General features: G+C 43.4%; 1 protein-coding gene across 6 annotated transcripts in view; it reads right to left on the minus strand.

The window, feature by feature from the left end:
- Positions 1-24,259, minus strand: part of CRHR2 (corticotropin releasing hormone receptor 2) — a 128,572-nt gene that overhangs the window by 56,028 nt on the left and 48,285 nt on the right. For 5 of the 6 annotated variants that reach the window (XM_042888587.1, XM_042888591.1, XM_042888589.1 and 2 more), the window contains one exon: positions 1,199-1,284. In XM_042888587.1, the coding sequence (XP_042744521.1) occupies positions 1,199-1,284 (86 nt within the window). Of the gene's footprint in view, positions 1-1,198; positions 1,285-24,259 lie in introns of those variants that run through there. The other variant, XM_042888592.1, reaches the window with a different exon arrangement.

The raw sequence follows: 24,259 nt of genomic DNA on the forward strand, positions 1-24,259 counted from the left end.
CATGGTGCCTTCTCCACTATGCCAGACAACCTTGAATGCTTATCAGTCCCGAAGGAGAACAGTTATCTTCTAGTGCATTCTTCTGACTTTCCTGAAGCCTCTAGCTTTTTTAGGGGATGGATTCCACCTCGCCAGTGAATGAGTGGGTACTCCTCAGCACCTGCTGTGTAGCTACCTGCTTTCTCATTCATTTGAGAAAGCCCACATTTAGCAACATGGATCTTATGGGTCAAGTGTCAAGGCACATTATGACTGTTCTGGGTGCAGACAGTCCTGAGACTGAAATCTGGATTAGTTCTGCAAGCAGCTTGCAGTAGGCAAGACCTTGTCTTCATCCTCCGTTGGAACCTGGCGTGGCACAACTCTAATGACAGAAGAGTGCAAAGAAGCCCAAAACATAACGAGGTCTGAGCTGCTGGGCTTGGCCACCCTTGGCAAAGAGACAGGACAAAGCCTAAGTGTGCCTGTGTGCCCCGCCACAGAATCAAAAGAAGAAGGGAAAGAGAACATGGCACGGAAGGATGAAAGGTTTAAGCTGTGTGAGGATGAATGCCTGTGATGTGTCCAAAAGAAGGTGACATCCGACAAAAAAAAAGGGCTTTGCATAAGCTTGCAGCTTTTCTGAAGGAGCTTTACCCCTGTATGTTAATTTGATTCTGTAAACTCCTATGTAATGTCAGGCTGGCTCAGTCTTTTACAGACAGCTGGGACTTGAGTTTGCTTTTTATGTATTTTTCTTTTGCCTTTCCTTTACATATTTGCCTTAGGGAAAATGGCATTGAGATCTGGAAAGGCCAGTTGTTGATGAGACTTCAGAACTGGCATATAGGGAGTGGAATCAGCTGATGAAAGCTTACATTTCACTCCCAATGAAGCTTTTGGTATTATTGCTCTTATTAATAACATTTACTGTAGCAGCTGTAGGCTCTCAACAAAGCTAAGAAGGATCTGCATAAACATACAATGTCAGAGACAGAATCTAGTAAAGCATCCTTTGTTTTTTAACAAAAATTTGAGTAGGAAATGTGGAGACTGGATTAATAGTTTGACTGAACTCACAGGGAGGATTCACTGCAGAGACAGAAATGGAATCCAGCTCAGAAATCCCAAATTAGTATGTTAACCTTAAGCTTGGCTTTGCATTCATATACGCTGAGAAACGACACCGAGAAGAACAAAGGAAAGGAAAAATACACACCTTGTCATCCAGAATAGGCTCACACTGAGAGTAGTTTATCTTGGAAGCCCACGTCCCATTGCCCAGGCATTCTCTGTAAGCATTTCCTGGTAGGGACCAAAATAAAAGAGAAATGAACACTCTGTGCTGGAGTTCAGTCTAACACATTCGTGTAATCAAGAAGAGATTAACAGTACAGATCATTCACAGCGCAAATCAGCATATCCCAACCTCTGTGGGGTCTGAGGACGAGGACAGCCTGCCAAAAGGAGGGAAGAAGAGAAATAAGGGATGTAAATACATCTTAGAGACCATCAGTTTATCAAGATATTTATTGGGAACTGTTTCTGTAAGAAAATGGGTTTGGAAGACAGCAAATGTATGGAAAAGAGATTTCAAGAGAAAACGTGTCTGTAACAGGTGTATTCAAACACAGGCAGAAAGGTTTAGGTTTTAAGTGTTCCAACTAGGAAAATACAATGCATGTAGTAAACGTTGCTCCACTCTCACCATACTTATCTCAGTGCAATCTCAATACTGGATATTGGTTTTCTAGAGTCTTCCAATGCATCAGCATCACTGATAAATTCTGCAAGGAAGACAACCACACCTCCCAACCATGGGACAGGCAGGTGCTGTGGAGGTCTCACATGAACAGACCTTAGAAATGGGTAGGATGCATTCACCCATACTCTATGAAAAAGAAAACCCTTCTGATCTCTCTCCAAGGCGCCATTTCTCCCAAGACATGAGCGAAAATCAGCAATTACTTCACTGAAGATCAGAGATTTCGTGTCCAGTTGCAATGTCACCCTGAGGAGCTCCGGGAACTGTCTGCATTGGAAGTGGGGAAAGGGGTTCAACATCTGCTAAGAACTCCTCAAAACTCAGGGAGGTACCCGTGCAGTATAAAATACCTTCTCCCAGACACTAAAAGCACAGAGAGACCCATGAAACAGACTTTTCCATGCTTATTTTCAGCCGTCTTAAAAACAAGAAAGTTGAAGTAAAACAGGAAATTCAGATCCCCAAAGGATACATATAACTTCCTAATGAACTCTTCATGATGTTCTTTCTGCCCTTTATCCGATTTCTTGCTGGGACTTTGCCATGGTCAATCATTATAATTCAACACTCAGCCATCAGGAAAATAAGATGTCAAGTGAAAGCATCAGACTGAATGCTCCTGAAAGTGCTGTTGGCAATAGCCACTGAAAAAAGCCACTGAGAAGACTTGAAAAGGTGCTTTTTGCTATAGAGAGGGGAAGTCCACATGGAAAGCAATGAGGAACAACTATTCACCTACATGCTCCAGGTTACGCCGTATCTATTCAGACCACTGAACTTCATGCAGTTCTTTTCTACTTGCACAGTTTCTTCTTGGAGTGACATGGCCAAATGGAATGGCTGCTAACATTTGGATCAACTAAGAAAACTTGTGCTAAAGGTAAAGTCCTCCGTTTCCATTTCTGTCAGCTATTACTGGCAAATTCATGCAGTTCCTGCTCCTTCTTACAGTAAAATCAGGTACAGACTGCCATTTTCTGTGCAGTTTTACATGCAATTTTCACCCGAGAAAGAAGCAGGTGATTAGGCTTCTTTCCTCACTGATGTTTATTACTATTCAACATACCAGGCTAATATGCCTCAAGACATCTTTTACCCTCTTCTCTGAGAGCAGATCTCAGTGGCATTCAAGAAGCCAGATCCAAGGCACAGTGCTGAAAGTCCCTCACTTTGGCTGCTCCTTTTGGCCAATGATGCAGCCCTCTGTGCAGAATGGTTGCAGATTTTGAGTCTCTGTACCAAACACCTGACTCTCCAAGACAGACAGCGGGAAGCTCTGGTGCTTAATCTGATCCTGAATCCCACTTTCAGGATATCGTTCCATAAGAAATCCAGGTGAGGAAGGGCATATTTGAATCAGTGTTACTTATCCACCCAAAAAAGGAAAACCACTCTTCTTCTAATTTCCCCCCAGATGAGAAAATTGGCAGCAAACAGGAATAGCCTGAAGTTGGGTGAAGGATGGGGGAAGTGTCAAAACCAGGGGAAGAAGAACCATTTGACTCGTGGCTCCTTTCGGTTGATAACAAATGTTGGGCTTTCCTTCCCCATCCCCACAAACTCCTTCCACTCCTCAGTGCTATTTCCATTTTACAGGTATGAAAACAGAAGCAAAACACGTGCACAACTTCCTGAAAGTAACCTGGCAGGACTGCAACAGAGTTAGAAACCATCACAAACTGTGCCTTCTCCTGCATCAGTCCACGGTGCCTCTGTCTCCTGCACTGCACCTCCCCTGCCCATTACAACCTGCTTTATAGAAGGATAAATGACTTTCCACAGAACAGGATGGCCACCTGAAAATCCTCCCAGCAAGTAAATGAGCAATCTCACCACCTGAGAAATAATCCTGTCCAACGAGGCTCCCATGGCCTGCAGTGAATCACTGGAGGCACCCAGCTATTCCTCTGGGTTCACGCTAGCTGGCTGTGACATTAAACATCCCCTGAAGGTTCTTTCGATCTTCTCTTTCTTACTGTCAGATATTCAAAGAGGCTCTTGTCCTGTCCTTTTTCATCTGGATTGACAAGGTTAGTAAATGCAAAAAGGTCCCATTGCAGGTCACAAAGCTCTGTTTTCACATGAAACCTCACTAATAAAATGGATGGGAGTTCTATGGTCAGTCTGGGATTCGTAGTCAAATCTGACTTCTGCATGGGCCCTGTCACTATCACCAGAGAGTAGTGCTGCCCCTGTGCTTCTCCATCATGAACAGTCATCTTAATTCTTTCCACAGTGACCACAGGTTGTTTCGTAGACCCCTACTTACTGTCAAAAGTGGAATAGAAAAGGTGAGATAACACAGACTGGACTCAACGACAAACTGAGTCATCGGGACATGAGGAGTTGCAGCAATGATCAAAACACCAAAGACAGCAATAGAAGGCAGATGTGCCTCAGCTCTGGAGTATGTAATGAAAGAGAAGAGAGAAACCACTGGTGATTTCACAAAAAGAACTTTATGATCTCTCTGGCTATTAAGCAGAAGAATATTCCTCCACACCTGTTTTTCCAGTGAGAGCTGGTTTTAATGTGCTTCTTGCTGTAACAATTATTGCACTTTGCTTTCAAGCTCTGCGTACAGGAGACTGGATGGAGTCCAGTTGTTCTTAATCACGCTCATGAAAAAGGAGAAAAAGGAAGATAAAATGGAAGAACTCCATTGTAGGAGCACACAATGAGTGGTCATGAAGGGAATAGATACACAATCTTTCTAGGGCAACAATAGCTAATGATAGTTACAGCACTATTTCTTTCTAGTGAAACAAATGGCAATTTTCATTTCCTTAGACAAATGGGATGCTGAGGAACCCAGTCTATTTTCATTTCTCTTGCCTCACTGACTTTTTTCGAAGGATCACATACATAAAATTAATAAAGAGGTTTTTGGTGGCTGCAACTTCTGGCTATTTGTGCCCTGTGTGTACTTGCACACGTGTAATACAACCAGACAAGCAGATTTAATCTTTGTGCAAGCAAAAAAATGAGCAGCAGATGAGGCATGATGACACAGGCAGCAGGCAGCCATTATACACACAACTTCTGACACACGACCTGACATTAATTCCTCTGCCCTCATCTATGGCCTCTTCCTTGACTTTGAAAATATTGATTTCCTTTTACTGCAGATTATTAGCAACATTTCTGGCTCTTGATTGCTTCCATTTAATCATCACTCCAAGGGACAGGAAAGGAGGTAAAAGGGGATTCCCTGAATAGCAAGAAATACTCAGTAGTGCTCAGCCCTTCACTCAGGTTGCTAGCTTCCAAAAAACATACTTCACCCCCTCCAGCCCAGCCACTAGAAAACACATTTTCATATTCTTAGGAATGATTCAGTCATACAGACCACGGTCATATTCCAACAATAAAGCCAATGACAGCTTTGGAACTATTCCCAGAGTCAACTGCAGCAATTGCAGCCCTTCAGACAGCACTGCTGAATATTCCACTGCTGCTCCTGCTTGGTGGCTGCTGCTTTGACAGCAGGATGCCAAGCCTTGAGTCTACACCAGTACACCAGTATTACACCAGTGAAATACACCAGTATTTCAGCTCCAGCTGTCTAAAATAGTTTTGAAACCTTTATTTACCTGCATACACAAAGACAGAGGAAACAAAAGCCACTGCAGCATGGTGAGGACACTGCAGATAGCAGCACGGTGCCAAATCTCCCTCACTTCAGGTTTTTGGAGAAGCTTGCCCAGCTCAGTCTATTTTTTACCATTCTTTTCTGAATGAAGTTAGAAAAAAGCTATCAAATAACTACAGGAATGTTTCACTTACATACATACATACAAGCTCACGCATGCACTACGATAATAAACTTGATCTGCTCTTAGTGGAGAATAACTGAGAAATTCCAAGACGGAGATCAAAGGTTCCTTAAGTGGGGAAGAAAAACACAGTGTCACTTAATTTGGTCTGAACACAGAGCATGATAATTACAATTCTATCAGTGTGGGGAGGAAATAAGATCGTTAAGAAACCCCAGGCTGTCTGTTGTTTACAAAAAGGAGATCAACTTGGATTTGAGCAAAGTATCCCCAAACAGCCCATAAGTCAGTAAGGGATAATGACAGAATCATAGAATTGCTCAGGTTGGAAAAGACCCTCAAGATCATCAAGTCCAACCTCCACCTAATCATACTATCCTAACTCTAACAACCCGTAATGATACGGATCTGACAAGGAAGGTCTTGAGAGACCTTGTAGAAGCTTGTAGACTTTATTCGTTTATTCATAACGCAAATAGAACTTGATCATGCTGGATGGGGCTCTGAGCACCTGATGGAGCTGTAGGTGTCCCTGTTCCTTGCAGGGGAGTTGGACCAGATGGCCTTTACAGATCCTTTCCAACACAAACAATTCTGTGATTTTGTGATTCTGATTTTGAAGGATTCCTCACATTCAAGATAGTTGGTCTTAGATAAGAGGGGGAGACATCAAAACTGTTTTCAGCTTTGCTTATCACCCTTTCAGCATCCCTGCCAATCCATGCCCCGATGAGCCTGGGGGAAGTCTAGAAAAATAAAGTGTGACTTGTTGCCACCTAAATTCATGCAAAATAAATTCCTCCCCAGCAAAGAACACTTTATTAACAGAACTGCCAGAGATTCCTCTAAAAGATTCCTCAGCCTTCTGCTTAATGAGGAAATGGTTCAGCAACATTCAATATTTGTCGTCCCAATTGTGATTTCCATACTTTTCTAATACATTCTGGACTTAGGATCTCAAATTAGAGACTTTGGGTCATGGTGATAAATGATGGTTTTCAGTGTATCTGCTTCAAAACTGCAAGTCTTCACATAAACATTTTACCATATCAGTACCATTTTACCATCAGTACCATATCAGCAACCATTACCATCAGGCAATAAAAGCACATGCACACAGAGTAGCCATGAAAGCTGTACCACAGGACACTACTATGCTCTGGAACAACTTAAAAACACAGCTTAGTATCAGTGGTTTACATCAGCTTCAGAGTTAAAACCTTGACTTTAATTTCATTCCCAAAAGCAGATGATGTGGCATTTCCGAATGGAATTTACAAAGAGGGGTATTAGATGTGTGTGGTATTTACTTTTCTTTGCTTTATCACCTGTTTTGAAGAAAATAAAATCTCTTGTGTATCAAAAATCCAATCTGTATGGATTGGCCTGGCGGCAGGTTTGTATTTAGTCAGTAAAACTCCATTAAAAGCATGAAATAAACACGAGATGAATGGAGGGGAAATATAACTGGATGCAATCTTCAGCAGGCAGTTAACCACATCCTTGCAGTCATTAGCAGGTGAAAGACAAGAAGCACTGCATGCAAGCACTGCTGGAATGGAGCTCATCTTTGATGACTGGGGCTAAGCTGATTTTTAAGAAGAGTTTCATCGTATCATAGAATCACATCACAGCTGTGATTTATCACCTTGCTGTGTCTCACGTAGATGACTTTGACACGGTACATATTTCCAGTCATCATTAAAACTAGAAATCTGCCTTCTCCAGCTATTTACACCTTCTGTCCTGGATCCCACGCGCCCAAAAAGAATGAGACAAGTTCATCTGCTACTGGATCAAAGGAATAAACAGGCAAATGAATAAATAAATAAAGCATGGTTTGTTAAGTTCTGAGCTGCGCACAGCTAGGGGTACCAGAGGGCTGGCTGAGCGCTGAGGCCCTCAACCAGACAATCAGAATCCCCACTCAACAAAGTCTCTATAAAGAACACTTTTGAAAGAGGAGAGCTGTGGCATCCTCAGAGAAGCACAGATGCAACAAATGACTGGAAAGCACAGCAGGTCGTGGTGTCCATCTCCCTGCTGATAGGATTTGTTCAGCCCAGATGAAAAAGAATGTGCCCCAAGAATTTCTAGTAATGGCTCTGTAAAACTCTGTCAGAGAGTCTGCTAAACCTCTCTACTGGGATTTTATTTTATTTTTGCTATTATCTCAGTGGGAAAAGTCTATTAAAACAATTATAAAACTTTTTTTTGTCTCCTGAAAAATGACTCAAGAACAATAATAATAATTATAAAAAAATCCCATAACATTCCATCCTCAAACATTACAGAATCACGGAACGGTTTGGGTTGGAAGGAACCTTTAAGATCCTTCAGTTCCAACCCCCTGCTATAGGCAGGGATGTCTCCCTCTAGACCAGGTTGCTCACAGCCCCATCCACTGCACCCACATTACAACACAGGGAACTTCAGCTTTGTTCCTTCCACCACTGGCCTTCAGGAGGAACTTAAATCCAAGTCAGTGAACTTGTTCCTTTTAGAATCTCCTGATCATTGGGATTTGCCAACTTCTCCCAGTGTTTCCTCCAGTATTTAAAACCAAATGGTTGTATTTTGGGTACTCCAAAGTGACAGCCACTAGGCTTTGGTCAAAAAAGAAAAAAGTTCTATTTCACTTTTAGAGTTTCCATCTCCAAATAATTTTTATTCAATTTAAAGGGTGTTTCATAGAAGACATTTACTTGGTATCAAGCAGAACTTTTTCTTGGGTGCTTATCCACTGTGATAAACAATAAAAACAAAGTTCTTGATAGGGGAGACCTCACTGTGGCCTTCCAGTGCTTGAAGGGAGCATATAAACAGGAGGAGGTATGACTGTTTGTGAGGGTGGATAGTGATAGTGACAAGGGAGAATGGTTTTAAACTGAGACAGGGGAGGTTTAGTTTGGATATTAGGAGGAAGTTTTTCATTCAGAGGGTGGTGAGGCACTGGCACAGGTTGCCCAAGGAGGCTGTGGATGCCCCATCCCTGCAGGCATTCAAGGCCAGGCTGGATGTGGCTCTGGGCAGCCTGGGCTGCTGGTTGGTGACCCTGCACACAGCAGGGGGTTGAAAATAGATGAGCATTGTGCTCCTTTGCAACCCAGGCCATTGTATGACTCTATGACAGAAGCTCCTCACAATGACTGCTCAGATTTCATAGGATCCAATGCGACAGAAAACAAAGCTGTGTTGTATAAAGGATATGTCACCAAATGTGTATGCTATTCTTAGCCCTTTCTCAAAGTCCCAGAAAAACAGCAAGCCTCTAAAGATAGGGACTGAATCACGAGCAATGAATTAGTTATTCATGTGCCATCCTTCCCACCTGAGACCTGTGATGGGCTTCTTCTGAATGCTGCAGTGACAAGCTGGAGCCAGGTAGGCTTCACTGAGCATCAGTCTGCTGCTTGCTATTTCTAGAAACCAGAAGTGACAGTGGTAGCACTTGGATTTGAGTAGAGTAATTGTAACAGCACTCAGCTGTGCGTGAGAGTGAAAAGAAAAACATCTCTGCATACTTCATCTGTGTGTGAAGGAGACATTCAGACAAAAATAAGGACAAGAAAGAAGAGTTATCAAACCCATGCTTATTGTTCTGTACGCCAGCAAACCCCATCCTGAGAGCCAGCCTTTCGTACAAAGGGGTTTTTGTAGAAATCACGCTGTCATTTTGGGTTGGGTTTCTTCTTTTTTGACATTGATATTGAATGTTTATGCACTTACAGGTGGGGGTTGGAAGGCAGACAAACAGTACTTCAGGCAAGGAATGTTCCCCTAGTAAAACATTTCTGACCTCAGCTTTATCAGCCCACCAGTCTGATGTTTCTCCAGGCTTGAAAGCACATCAGAACCACTGCTCAGCTTTCTATTGTTTTCCTTTGCCAGAAATTCTAAAATGCTTTACAAGAAACTCAAGCAGCCTAATGATGCTCACTTTCTGTATTGATTTCCTATCTGCTACAGAGCTCAAGCGATTCACCCAGGTCATACAACGTGTCAAAAAGCAAAGTCAGGAAAGGAACTTTTAAGGAGTTTAGAAATCCTCCAGACTTCTTCACTTCAGAAAACAAATCTCCAGATTTCCAGCCCGAGGCCCATTAGACACACTGATAAAGTTTACAGTCTAAAGAACATCGTCTCAGTTCAGAGCTTCTGATGCTGATGGACCTCTGCTCTGCTCGCTCTTGTCCTAGGCTGGGGCTGCCTGCCTGCAAATACATCCTTATCAACACATTAAGACAGATCCCACAGAATAAACTGTGCAAAGCACTCAGAAACGTGGCACTATATGTCTTTGATCCATGAAATTCCCATGAATGTGAAATAATGGAAAATAAAGTATACATTCTTTCTGACTTTCCAATTCCCTTCCAATCAATGCCACGCAGCTCTTCTCAGGAAACATAAACGTGTCTTTTCACTTCTTTGACTCATCCAAAGCTAACAAAACCTGTACAATAAAACACATCTCCAGTACAACATACATTCTGCCTCTTGACATCTTTATTTGGAACCGTTTCAGGACTGAGGTGTGAATGGTGTCAAACCAGTTGTCCAAAGCAATCTCTCCTTTGAAGCACGACTCAGGAACTATCCTGGAAACTGCTTTGTCATTCTCTGCTTACAACACCTATTAATTGCTCAGCCAAATAATCATTATTCATTTCCTTGCAGAGGTTGCCCATCTGCAAGGGGAGCTCATCATGCACATGCTGCTAGATGGACATCGAGTTCTATCCAAGACATCCCATGGTGTCCAAGGCACAGACATCAAGGTTCCTTATGGACTTCTTGCCTTCAGTCAAGGACATCGCAGACAGAACTGTAATCTTATGTTTAAGCAAGCAAGCTGATCCCCAGGGACTGCAGTCACCACAGTGGAGGCAGAGACTCAGCAGACCAGTGGCTGTTCACTTTGTGTAGCTGTCCTGAACAGACCTGCCATTAGATGTGGAACAACCACTCCTACGCCTCTTCTAAACGCTTCTCACACTTGAAATCTGGATGATTTAGTTGTTCTAAGGAAGGCTATCATCCAAGTAGCGCTCATCGGGGTCACACACAAATTAGTACAAATATGTGGGAAGATCCACGTATAGGGATACACAGAAAACGTGAGAAGGCTTCATCTGAGAAAAAGTTCTCACTGTTGGTCAGTCCAACAGGCCACTGGTTCTCCCCCATTCTGTGGTGGGTGTGAGTCACTGCAAAGCAACAAACTGGGAGGAAGGATGTCACTACCAGGGCTGAAGCCCAGCTTGTTTCTCAGCTTGATCAACTTGAAGAGCACAGAGCTATGAAGCTCCCTGCCTGACCCCCTTCTGGGATGCTATCATGGCTGATAATAATATTTGAACTTCATAATAATTGCCTCGTAGCTGAAATTCAGAATTCAATTAGTCACTTGCCGTAATTACTGAACGCACTGAGAAATGGCAGTGACAACAAGAGGAGGTGTAACTGTGCTTTATTACCCACAGGTAAAGCACAGTGGAATTGAGAAGTGTTATGATCTGAACAGCACAGCAGTGGGAAAGAGGGGAAAGCAGCCTGAAAGTGGACTTGTCCTCAGCCAGGAGACAACGTGTGCCAGGATCTGCAACACCTGACTACCACACCATCAGCATTTGGGTTTTGCCTGTCAGGAATATCTACCTGAACAGCTGTACAGCTTTGCAGGGATTTTTATTGTTAGCAGCCTATTCATAGAATCACAGAATGCCCTGGGTTGCAAAGGGCCATAATGCTCATCCAGTTCCAACCCCCTGCTGTGTGCAGGGTCACCAACCAGCAGCCCAGGCTGCCCAGAGCCACATCCAGCCTGGCCTTGAATGCCTGCAGGGATGGGGCATCCACAGCCTCCCTGGGGAACCTGTACCAGTGTGTATTCCAGCGTTTCAATGTATTCATTTCAGACTGTTGTCTGGATCATAATCTACTATTTTATAAGAATCATCTCCTCTTAGAAAATTCCAGTCTTTCAGATTGATCAGACAGATCCTGTTGCACTCACACGTGGGGTGGTGTAGCACGGACAGGCAGTGAAGCTCCATCCCACTGATCTCTCACTCCTTCTCCTCAGTGCAGGCATGGCACAGATGTTCATTTGCCAAATTCGTGCCTACCAGCTTTCCTAACTAATCATGATACAAGAGCTTAAAAAATCCAGGTGCTTCCAGGTAAGAATGGGCAAGTTCTCCCAATCTCTGCGAAGACAAGTTGATTCTCAATAGTACAAAATCCCCCCTAATCCCACCGTCCCGCAGGTTGAGCTGAACACTCAGCAAGACCAAGGGCTTGAATTTTGATTGCAGAGATGACTGCTGATGTGACAGGATATAAATAGTGCCTTTAAGCTGGTGCAGACCAGGTTTGTTGGAAATAAGAAGGCAAAGTCCCTGCAGACAGAGGGAAATACAACAGTAATTCTAAGTCTTGAAGTCCAATTACACCTAATAATAGCACTATGCTTTCTGTTGATTGTTTTTCCCTATAAATGCCTTCTTTTCTCCCACTGGGGAGCAGGATAAGGAAGGTTTAACAAATGCATGAAAACACTTGGCAGGAGAAAAGCAACACCCACCTCAGATCTTTCTTCTTTCTTTTCAAAGAGGAACGGAGAAACATTTGTTAAAGAAATTGTGTTAAAGAGCTCAAGCTCCAGTTTTGCCTCTCTGTCTACCAGCTTCTCCCTGATCACCCCTGAATCTAGTTCCAAAAGGTTCATTGAATAACAAACCAAGCACAGCACTGCTACAGGGAACACTGCACCAGAGATGTGCTACCTGGTAAGAGGAGAGGCAGGCACCAGCTGACTTTAAAAATGCACTATGTGCTATGTTGCTAACACACCTAATTGTTAGATCCTGCATTTGAATGCCCGACTTCTAAACTACCCAGGGCTCCCCTTCCTATGCCTTGGATCATTGCTTCCATAGCTGTAAACACTGACACATTTGCATGTTTTCCCCACAGTGTAGCACGAAACATGAATCACATTCCTATCCCATCCTCTAGGACAACATGTATAAAAACTTTAAGTGGAAATATAATTTCTGTAAGGTTCCTGATTCATCTAACATACATTAGTACTGGAGAGGTATCACAGAATTACTCAATTTGCAAGTGATAGCACAAATGCAGTGATAAAGCATGAGATCTGTTCTAAGAGGGGATTGCAAAAGACCACATTGTTTTGTGGGGGTTGTTTTCATGGACGCAACCCCTTCTGACTCAGAAAAGGGGGATCCAAGATGAGTGTTTGGCATTCTGAGTGCAAGATGGGGCTGTCTGCAGTGCTCTCTTCCTCTGCTGGTGCAGCTCCCCAAGGCATCTCCTTGCTCCCACCCTAACAAACGTTGTGCTTACATGAAATGCCCACATGCACAATTTGCTGAGCGACCACATGTGGGCCAGGAAGGCCATGATTAATCTGTAACAGGCTCAGGCAGGTGGGAAAAGAGGCTGTTCCCCTGACATAACCTTATTAACACAATGCATCCGTCATCTAGAAAACCTGCTGTTATGTGGGAAGGTGCTTTCCTATCAGCTGATAATAATTATCTCTTTGGGGGTTTGAAATGGCATGGGAGGGAGAAGGGAGATTTAAAAATCTCTTCTAATTTTGTAGTGTACAGTGGGTTCTGTCAGCACATGCTGTGACAGCCTAAGAAAAGCATTTCAGCAGCTTCGTTTCTTGGCTGTGCTTTCTGATGGGTCTTAAAAGCCTGAGCTCATTTTGACTAGGAGTGATTGGTAGGCAATCTCCGACACATCTCACTTTAGTTGGCTGGAGCTTCACCAAAGATTGATAATCGTGGCGTGGCAGGTTTCCATGTTGCCACACCAGACCCACATATATGTGATTTTATGGCTGTCTGTAACACAATTCCATAAAACCCTGCTGTGAGAAGGGTCAGGGTTTCAAAGCAGGCTGTGAGACATCCTGATAGTGATTCTCAGCCCCGAGAAGTGCCTCCTGTTGGCAGCCAGCCCCACGAAGGTCTGTCCTTTCTATGGAGAAGTCATTGTATTGGAGCTGGATGATCTTTGAGGTCCCTTGTAACTTAAGCCAATTTATGATTCACAAGGGTCAAGGTAATACAAAATCATCTGGGCAGCAGTTTGATCCAAAAATTTTGATTGTCATGGGGTCTGTTCTGCCTTTTGACCCCCTGTAGATCCAGACCTACAAGGAAATGGATGGAAATTCCAAATCATTTCTTACAGACACAAAACACTGCAAACTGTGCAAACAGGAGGGTGGATACTATAAGCGTGTTCAACATCTCAAGCCTGTCTGTGCTGGTTTCTAAGCCATCACACCCATGTCCCAGAACACTAAAGCTTCTCTTCCATTTCTGAGATTGCTCAGGATCTTGTTCCTCTTTCCAAGAGGGAAAGGTGACTATGTTAAGGAAAACTTGCCTCTGCATATCATAGAGTTCTATCATAGAATGGCTTGGGTTGAAAAGGACCACAGTGCTCATCCAGTTCCAACCCCCTGCTGTATGCAGGGTCACCAACCAGCAGACCAGGCTGCCCAGAGCCACATCCAGCCTGGCCTCAAATGCCTGCAGGGATCCACAACCTCCTTGGGCAACCTGTGCCAGTGCATCACAACCTTCTGAGTGAAAAACTTCCTCCTATCACACCCATGCCTTCCTTCCCCCCAGGCTGACTGTATAAAGCCTTCTCTTTAGCTCTAGAACTGAGGCTTTCAAAACACAGATTTGTCTCACCAGCCACAGGTTTATGCACCGCCTTCCCAAAGGACAGCTTAAGCACCAAGGAAGCACTGGGAAAGGAAAGGAGGAGGTGAGGAAAGCAAGGCAGGCATCTCAGCACAGCACTACCCATATGCAAATAGCAAATCCAGCAAGGACATCAGCCGAGAACGTAGGGTGGGAGAAAATGCTCTACGTGTTCAGAGTAGAAAGAAAGTTTTGAGGATGCACGATCATATTTCAAGTGTAATACATATAACTGCACAAAGAGACCATAAGGCAGGAAGTCATGGAAAGCTCCTATCATTCAGCAGCTGATTTGATTGCTCTTTAATCAACTGCAGATTTCCTGTCATGTTGACATGGGAGAGAGACACGAAGACTGCTTGCTTACAGTGAGAATGCAAGAAGAGGATTTTTAGAACATGCAAAGCAAAACAAAAATAACAAAAAAGTGACTTTAAAAAGATTTATGATTTCCTTGCAAAGAGAACAAGAAGATCTATATATGTCAGAAAGCGCTAACCCATCTAGGAGAAACGTTTAGTGCTCACCATGTGCTTCCATTTACTCCACATTCTCCCATTTCTACACTTACTGCTTTCCTTGGTAAAAGATTTTTCTCTTCTGAAAAGTACAACATCATTGAGTGCACACAAATTAAATTTCCTTCATTGAGATAGATTTATTCCCAGTGCCCTTTCCACTTCAACTGTGGAATTGCTCCCAGAGAGCAAATGGAGTGTGCACTATTTAAACACCGGGTATTCAAATGAGGACTGTTTAATTCATATTCTGGTCCTGAACCACAAAATCTTAACACCCAAGCTTGCCAAAACAACTGCACTGGAGAAAAGACAAAATGCAGGAATGGACAAACTGCATCACATTTCAAAGGATGCAAAGAGCACGAAGAGGTGTCTTCAATGTTTTTTTTAATGCTTTTCTGATCAACACAACTTGGATTTCACTTCCCAAATAACACTGAGCTAATACTGCCTTATATATTTAATGTGGGAAAGGTGATGTCAGAGTTTTTTCTTCTTTGATAGGCCACCCAGAGAGGTTGTGGATGCCCCATCCCTGGAGGTGTCCAAGGCCAGGTTGGATGGGGCTCTGGGCAGCCTGATCTGGTATTGGATATGGAGGTTGGTGACCCTGCCTGCAGCAGGGGGCTTGGAGATTCATGATCCTTCAAGTCCCTTCCAACCCAAGCCATTCTTGCTTAGTTTACGTTTAAAGAGCATTGAATTATGTTTTAAGGCTGCACAGCCTTCATGTTCACATTACAACCAGGCTACAAAACGCAATGTTTGGTTGAAAAAAGCAGGCTAGTTGTGACAGTTTAAACCTACTTCCAATTAAATGTCAACAGGACAAAAATCTGCAGTACAATATAAGAGCACTGAAATGAGCACCCAAATCCTGAAGCCTCCTCTGTCAGAAAAATAAGCATTCACTTTCACAGTTTCCTCTGGAAATGCTCATTTTGGCCCGGCGCCTCAGGAGCCCAAGGAAGTGCTGTTCTATTAAAGCTTAACATTATTTGTTTTTGTTTTTACTCCAAGACTTTTCTCTTCACAAACTGCAGTGGGGTGACCCAGTCTTGCCTGCAACTGCTCTGCCCTCTCCCTTCTACACACCTCCTGGAAGGCACTGAGTGGTGCACTCTCCTCCCCTGAAGGCATATCGCTCAGTATGCAGGTCAGACCTTGCCTCTAGACAAGACAGAAGGAATAAAGACATGAAAGTACATGCTGAGTTTTTGTTTTTTAAGTAACTTTGTTTTTTAAGTAACAGAATGCTGTATAAAGATCCATAGCAATAAGTTCTGATTGGGTGTTGAAAACAGCTGTTCTAAGACAGGCTTCCATCGCATCCATCCAATGGAGCCCACCTACATTCCCAATGATGACCTCAGAGAGCACACCAAGGAGAAACTGCTCTTACAGCTCCTGCACTCAAAGAAAATCTCACAGCTGAACCCCTTCACCTGCTGTAATGTGCAAGGAGAGCTTTGCTGCATAGCATTTCCCCAAATGAAACTTCAGTGAATAAAAGACTACCCTGCTGTCAGTTACACAATTACAGTATCCTGGGATAGCTCCCAATTAAGGTTTTTTGTAAGAATTTATCACCAATAATGCTGGTTCTTCTCAGTGTCTGATCTTAATTAAATCATAAACTCATCATAGAACGGCCTGGGTTGAAAAGGACCACAATGCTCATCCAGTTGCAACCCCTGCTGTGTGTGGGGTCACCAACCAGCAGACCAGGCTGCCCAGAGCCACATCCAGCCTGGCCTTGAATGCCTGCAGGGATGGGGCATCCATTGTGTACAACAATATATTGTGTACAATAAGATACACTGTCTAAGTTTCTTCTCGCCATCATATGTGAAATTCAGCTAATCACCCTAATTAGCTGTTACATGATTGTACATCCAGAATACGACAGGAAGAAGCATTCAGCTTCAGAGAATTACTCAGGAATTAGTTCTGTCTACCAGAAAAGCAGAGGTCATTATCTCTGTTTAAACAGATCTACAATGCAGAGTGCATACACCAATTACCTCAAGTGCCTCTGTTACTGTAGCATTGGAAATCATTTACAAAAGCCATTCACAACATGCTTCCAGTTGCAGAGAATACTGTGTGATTACATGTGACAGCAACCAGTTCACACATCCTCCTTCCAATCCGTCCATCCTCTTTCTATTTACTAATGGAAACATTTTTCCCATGGATGAGCCACAGTCACTGACCTCAGAATTAAAACACTGAGATCACAGAATCCCACAGCATTTGGGGTTGATGGCCTTGCAGTAACTGCGAGGGAAGCAGATTGGCAAATGCTGCTTCAATGGAAACTGAAGTTGTTAAAGGTGAGTTGAGTGGAGAGAAGCTGGCCAAGGAAAGCCTGGAGCTACGAGCTGATAGCAGCAGGTGGGGAAAATTGAGGGAGGTTCAGCTTTGGAGCAAAGTCAGAGAAAGCAGAAACACACATTCAGCTTTTGTGCGCAGCTTTCAGGACCACATTAAATAGGACATGATTTCAGAAACTCCAGGAAAGCATCTATATATACCTATATATATATAGGTATATATAGATATATATATATATATATATAGGTATATATATATATATATATAGTATATAGTATATATATAAAAGTACTTGCAGTGAATGAAGATAATTGCTTCGGATCAGTGAGTTTATTTCAATGAAAACAAAGACCCATTTTGATATCCTTTGAACTAAGACAACCACCCTAGAACTTAAAGTAAAAATAACAAGGCAGTGCAGCCTGGTGTCTATTTTAGGAAAGGATTTGTGCCTCAGGCAAAGAGAGTATCTCCATAGGACTTCACTAAGCTGCTAAGAGACAAAAATGGTTTTCAGGCAGCACACTGAATGAATTCTGATGGTTTTTTGAGACTGAAAAACAGCACATTTAGCAACAGGCCAGGTGTTGAATTTAAAGCACTTACAACTCACTTAAAATTCAGGCACAGATCTCCAGTGCTGACCAAAACAGCTCCATGACAATTATGAATGCTACCACAAAGCAATGGGAATGCAAACAACTGAACTGGGCAGTGAGAGCACAGATCCAGGTGTTGACATGTGTCTTTTTGTCCCTGCTGGGTTTGAGCACCAGAAATTGGAGATGGAGCTGTTACACATTTGATGCTGTTGGCACTGAGGCTACGGGTGCAACAGCCAACAGCTGAAATCACACCTCTGGACTGCAAAGCAGACCGTGGTTCTTGGGAGAATAAAACAATCTCATTCCATGTTCATGGCAGGTTATACCACTAAGAAACGAGCTAGCTTGGGTGAAGTGCATGGAGATTCTGACCTACAACTACTACTGAGGACAGGAAGGTGATTGTCCCTCCCCACTCTGCCCTCCTGAGGCCCCATCTGCAGTACTGTGTCCAAGTCTGGGGCTCCCAATACAAGACAACAATACAATACAACAGGGAACTGTTGGAGAGGGTCCAGACAAAGGCCACAAAGATGATCAGAGGGCTGGAGCACCTCCCCTACAAAGACGGGCTGAGGGAGGTGAGAAGGCTGCAGGGTGACCTCACTGCAGCCTTTCGGTATCTAAAGGGAGCCTACAAACAGGAGGGGAATCAACTCTTTGAAAGGGTTGATAACTGCAGGACAAGGGGAAATGGTTTTAAGGTGAGGGAGGGGAGATTTAGGATGGATGTCTGGGGAAATTCTTTACAGAGAGAGTGGTGAGGTGCTGGAACAGCTGCCCAGAGAGGCTGTGGATGCCCCATCCATCCCTGGAGGTGTTCAAGGCCAGGTTGGATGGGGCCCTGGGCAGCCTGGTCTGGTATTAAATGTGGAGGTTGGTGGCCCTGCGTGTGGCAGGGGGTTGGAGATTCATGATCCTTGAGGTCCCTTCCAACCCTGGCCATTCTAAGATTCTATGATTTTGAAAAACAGTCAGAATGAGTTTTTTTTGTGTTTATACCATATCTTCTGGTCTGCTAAAGCCCTTCTAGAGCCTCCTAATAGTTGCCATTTTCCATTATTTGTCTGGAGCCAACCAAAGACCCAATCCCAAGGCACTACAGAAGCACGAGAAGAATGAAGGTAATCATCAACAACCTTATCCATACAGGAAGGAAGACAAAAATTACTGCAAACAACACCATGACAACAAAGCACACAGCACAGCAATTTGCTTGCCTAGCCTTGCAAAAAAATGAAATCAGCTCTTCAAAAACTGCAGAGGGTCAGTTACATTTTCATACATTCATTCATAAGATCTGTTTAAGCAGCCAGAATATTGCTGGTACTGCAGCTGAAAGCTACTTACCCACAAATAAGATTTTTAATGCATTAGCATTGCTTCCAAATGGACAGAGAATTGTTTCAAGGTGTTTGTTGTTATCAATGATCTGACTCTTATTTGGCCACTTTATGCAAGTTTCTCCCTTGTAGTCAAAAGCAGGCTGATGCAAATGGTTTCTACACAGCACTCCTCCTTCATTACAAAATTATGTGTATGATACACAACCAAATTGCATAATCTATGTAATTAGCTCATCCCAGTCATTGCTGCTGATGGAAATAGCTGTGAAGGTTGAACAGTTGGGGAAGTTAATGACATTTGTTCATAAATAAGGACTGTAGAGTAAAACTGAGCAGCTCTGCTTGTGTTTCATCCCAGAGCACGTGTTGCTGAGATGACCACTGAATTAGAGCACCCAAAGGATACCAATTTAAAGCCAACACCTGCTGTGCAGCAAACACACAGTGCAGCAAACCAGAAGATGACTTGTGAACTGATTAATGTCCACGAGCTGGGCTTTGGGATGGACAGAGACCATTGGTATAATGCCAAATGGTATTACTGGTGTAATCCCAGTGACAGAGCAAAGCCCCAAGGACAACCCTCCCCCTTCCCTATTCTCTTTATGCTCCTCCTCTGCTGGAAAACTCAACTGCATTTGTGGGTCTCCCACATCTAATAGGCAATAAGCTTCCAGAAAGTCAACATACCCTCTGCTTTGGTTTTAGCATGAAAAGGCAGTGCACAGCCTCATCAAAGTTTGCTTTCTTTTAGCATATTGTCTTTGTCTTGATTCTACAATGTCTCCACCATCGCCTGATAGCTTGAATTCCTCTTCATTTGGTGCTGAATGATGTATCTGAAATGCATTTTCAGAAAAAAAAGTTCTTTGCAGAACTGAGCTCAGTTTACAGAAATTGAAGACAATCTCCTCTGATAAAGCAAGACAGTTCAGTAATTTATCTTCAGTGGATCGAGGACAAAACCCACTGGATAGTTTATTTGACAACAGAATATGTATTACAATAGCAAATGTAGCCTAGGAAACAAACAACTCTGCATTGCAGAGAAGAGCACCAAGTAGCAGAAGAATTATGATTTTGATAACTAAGCATTCCCTTTGGCACGCAGAAAAACTGCAGGTGCTGGAGACAAGCAGATCTGCACCAAAACAAGATAAAGGGCGATAGATGAACTCCAAAAGTAGATGGTCAAATACAGAAACATATCGGCAACTGCAAGGATCACTGGCACAGATTAAAATATTAAGCTCACGGATACTGTGAGTATGTTAATCACAAATGTTCAGTTTCCCCAGATAGCCACGCAGAAGGGTGCTTCCCATTCACTTCACGTTTTCTTGTTGAAAATAGAAGATTCTATTACTGAAAAAGAGCCCTGGAGAGAATAATATTACAATATTGGATTCTGACAGCCTACTTAGCACCCTGCACATCTGAAAGCCGTGGTATTAAAACTCTTACAAAGGACTGTGAAACACCGGTTCTGTCCTCAAAACTGTCCTTCTTGAACAGAGAAATTAATGGCACTGAGGAATAAAGGTGACATTTTATCAGACAACTTCTTGCACTCTAAACCAAAAACTCACAACAGAGGTCTTTCCAAGAGCTGTAAGGTTACAGACATCTTGATTTATTGGAGGCTCTTTACAAAAGGTAAGACCAAAGGGCAGGAGAGCAAGGCCTCATGCCTGAGGGTATGGAATGGGTCTCATTTTCTGTCTGCTTTGACAGTCAGAGGTGAAACCTGCCTACTACCACCCCTTTCAAACTGGCACAACCACAAATGCTCTCTATTGACCGCAGCTGTGCACCACAACAACCCCACGTTAGTGGTGTCCTGGGCACACAAGGCAAGCCATGGCCAGGTCTTTGTATTCCCAGTGAAAACTGCTCTTTTGAGGCAATCAGTCCCCATCAGTTCTAACACAGGGCTGTGCTCCTGCTGCCTGCCTGCCCAACAACTCAAAAGCCCATAATGCCAAAGGAGAGGCAGCAACAGATCATTAAGAGAAACAATCTATGGACAGCTGTTTCCATAGGAGCACGGAAACTGAGCAAGCATTTAAGCTAAACACACTAAATACCAAACCAGACAGCATTTCATTTGCAAGACAGATACATTGGCTCATCTATTTTTTTCCACTTTTTCTTGAGTTTTGCTTGCTCAGAGGCTCCAGCAGACACTGCTGTTGGCTACTGCGACCATTATTTCATCCTTGTTGTCATGCAGCATGTATCACACAGTCTATGTATCTGATATTTAACCAACAGTTCCCCTCCCTCACTCTCTGCTCCTTGGGATGACTGCTCACATTTTCATTGCTGTCTCACAGTTGGCATGCATGGCACTGAAGCTGTTCTCTATAAATGCCTTCTGTGTCTTCTAACACTTGCCCCATCCCTCCATCAGGGTTCACACAATACATTTTTAGGCAGCACTGAGTCCGAGCCCTTCCTAGCCTGCAGCTGAGGCCATATTTCCATCCAATCCCTAAACACCCACCAAGGAGCTGCTTGCAGCTGCTCTCCTCTTCACTACCTGCCATGCAGTGCTGCCAACCCCTGTGTAAAGTCATTTCTGAATATAAACTTAACCCTTCCAAAGGGTTCTAAAGAAGGGTTCAAACCCTTCTCAAGTTTATTGCAGAAACTGTCCCCTCACCCATTCCCACCGTGGCTCTCAACTCATGCATGAGCTTTCCATCTCCACTTGCTTTCATCTCAACTGATTGCCTCCCTTTTCATTCCCAGCCTGCCAGGATGATTCCCTGCTCTTCCTCTGCCCAATCTTTTCTCTGCTATCCTTTTTAATTAATTACTTTCACTCTTCCTGTACCCTTCTGCAATTCCTTCCCCTTAGAGTAAGGGAAAGAAATCAGCAGTGCAAACAAGTCAGTCCCAATAAGACGAGAGAGCTTTAAATTCTGATAGCCATTGTGTGTGTTTCTAGATGACTTCAGAGAGCCATCCAGGTGTGAAAGGGAATTCTGCATCAAAAATTTACCTCACTGCTTAAATGCAAGCTCCAGGCTCATCCCAGGGACCTCTGGACCCAAGTCACTGGTGCTTTCTGCTGAAAGCCGGAAAGCATGTTTATTCTTCTTACCCCAAGATGGAAGCAGATGTGGATACAAAATTCAGAGTTCAAGATTTTCAGCAAGCATTACACAACACTCAGAACCCAGGCACTTGAAACTTCCAGCACTTAAACTATTCAACTTCACCTCAAGAAAGCTATTTTTATCCAGTCCTTCTACCTTGAGTATCTGCTTTCCAGAAAGAGCCATCAATGAGTCATCAGCAGTACAGGATCAAATCAAAGCAATTAGCCCTGCCTTTTCCAGTTGATTTTCATTAAGGCAACATGGCAACAAGACAAAGGTCAGCGCCCCGTGAGCCTCACTTGATTCCCCAGAAATCATGCAAAGTGTGAACTAAAGCAAACAAGATGGTGTAGAGCAATTACACAGATCAGAAGGTAAAATCTATGGAATCCCAACAGGAAACCGAGCACTCGAAATCACTAGAAACACTTCATTTCCAGAAGAAGTTGGTTAAATCCGTGCAAAGTTTACAAAGTTACTCCTGAACGCAAAGAGTTGGGTGGACAACCAACTTACCAAATGAATTTATTCTCCTGAGTTTTAAGAAAAGGAGTTTTAGCTCGGGTTTACCAGAAGCTAAGTGGAGCTCATCAATTTGTTGATCAACTCATGGCTGATTTCCATACGTTCTGCAGAGCATCAGTGACTTATTTGTATGTCTGCCCCATTAAGGACACATTCAGTGCCTAGTCAAGGTGCTGCAGGAGTGGGGAACCAGGAACGGGGTTTTGGAAGCACATCAAGGTGAGGTAAGCAGGAAGCACGCAGCTTACCTAACCAGCTGAAAAAGTGATGAAAGATAGCAATAAAAAAAAAATCTCTTGAGGACCCATATTTGCAATCAGTTGCTCTACTTCTGCTCATCCACAGAGTGCTGATGTAATTGCAGCAACCCAGTCACGGGTCTGCAGCTGAAAACTAGCAGGGAATCAGCAAAACAAGGATCTCCAGTACCTTACACACACCTGCCGAAAAATCAAACTGCTCTTTATCACATTTCCAGTGACACGAGAACATTTTACATTCTCTCATGACAATGTAAACTGAAGCACGCTGCTGTGATGCCTGCCCTCATCTGCCAGACCTGCCTCTCCAGTGCAGTTCACACATCCATCTATTCCGTCAGCATTCACGGAGTGGATAAAAGAAAGCTTTAAATGGTTCTTGGGAGGGAATAAAACTGCGATTATTGCTGCAGAATTCATTTTGTAGGAGAAAGGAGAGATGAAGGCGTTACAGAAACATCAGGATAAAAAAAAAAGCAAATGCAGGCTAAGAATGGGATAGAGGTGACCTAACTATAAGAGAAAAATCTTTATGATGGTCTTCTAGACCTCTACAAGGACAAAAGAGGAACCTGCAGCACTTACCTGTATTCAGAACGCTACATCCTCTGCTGGAAATGCAGAGCACCATCCTAGATGCATTTGGGTCCAATGCATCCTTTTTGAGGGGGCTCTGAAGCACAGTGCAGATCCAAAAAGATCTTTCTTCTCTCTTTTCCCCTCCCAAACCAAAATAAACCCAATAAAACACAACCCTTCTTATTTTAGTGCTGCAAAAAAGGTTTCCTTAGTCACAACCAACTCTGATGCAGTGCTGTGAGCTGACAGGTGGAAATGTTCATTTTTAGGGAGGCCCAACATGAAGCAGACGTGCTAGCTATGAATTATTTATACACGAAGCTTATTTGAAGTGGGAAATGCAAAAGACCACCCTGGACGGTTGAAATGAACCAAATATGGATCTATGGGATCCTGGCTTTCCTTAGTGCAAAGCTTTGGTAAGGAACTATGAAAGGTTGTGACTCTGCAGAGGACCTGTGAGCTGGCAGCAGTCACCTGGCTCCCTGCAGCCCCACGTCACTCAGAGAACAAGTGCATGAGCTCACAGTTGTCCAGGCGTATCACGATACATAGATGTTGACGTTTCAGGTATTAGTGGCATAACTTGCCAATAATTAACACCCTCAGCACTGAGAAAAAGAGTAAGTAGGAGTTCACATCCGAGCTTAGTTGAGATGGTAACAGTGCACTAAAAAAGTAATTTCCTGTTTTGTCTTTC

Source organism: Lagopus leucura, unplaced genomic scaffold (genome assembly GCF_019238085.1).
Source record: "Lagopus leucura isolate 7727_CA_CO unplaced genomic scaffold, USGS_WTPT01 Super-Scaffold_100157, whole genome shotgun sequence".
Classification (NCBI taxonomy): Eukaryota; Metazoa; Chordata; class Aves; order Galliformes; family Phasianidae; genus Lagopus; species Lagopus leucura.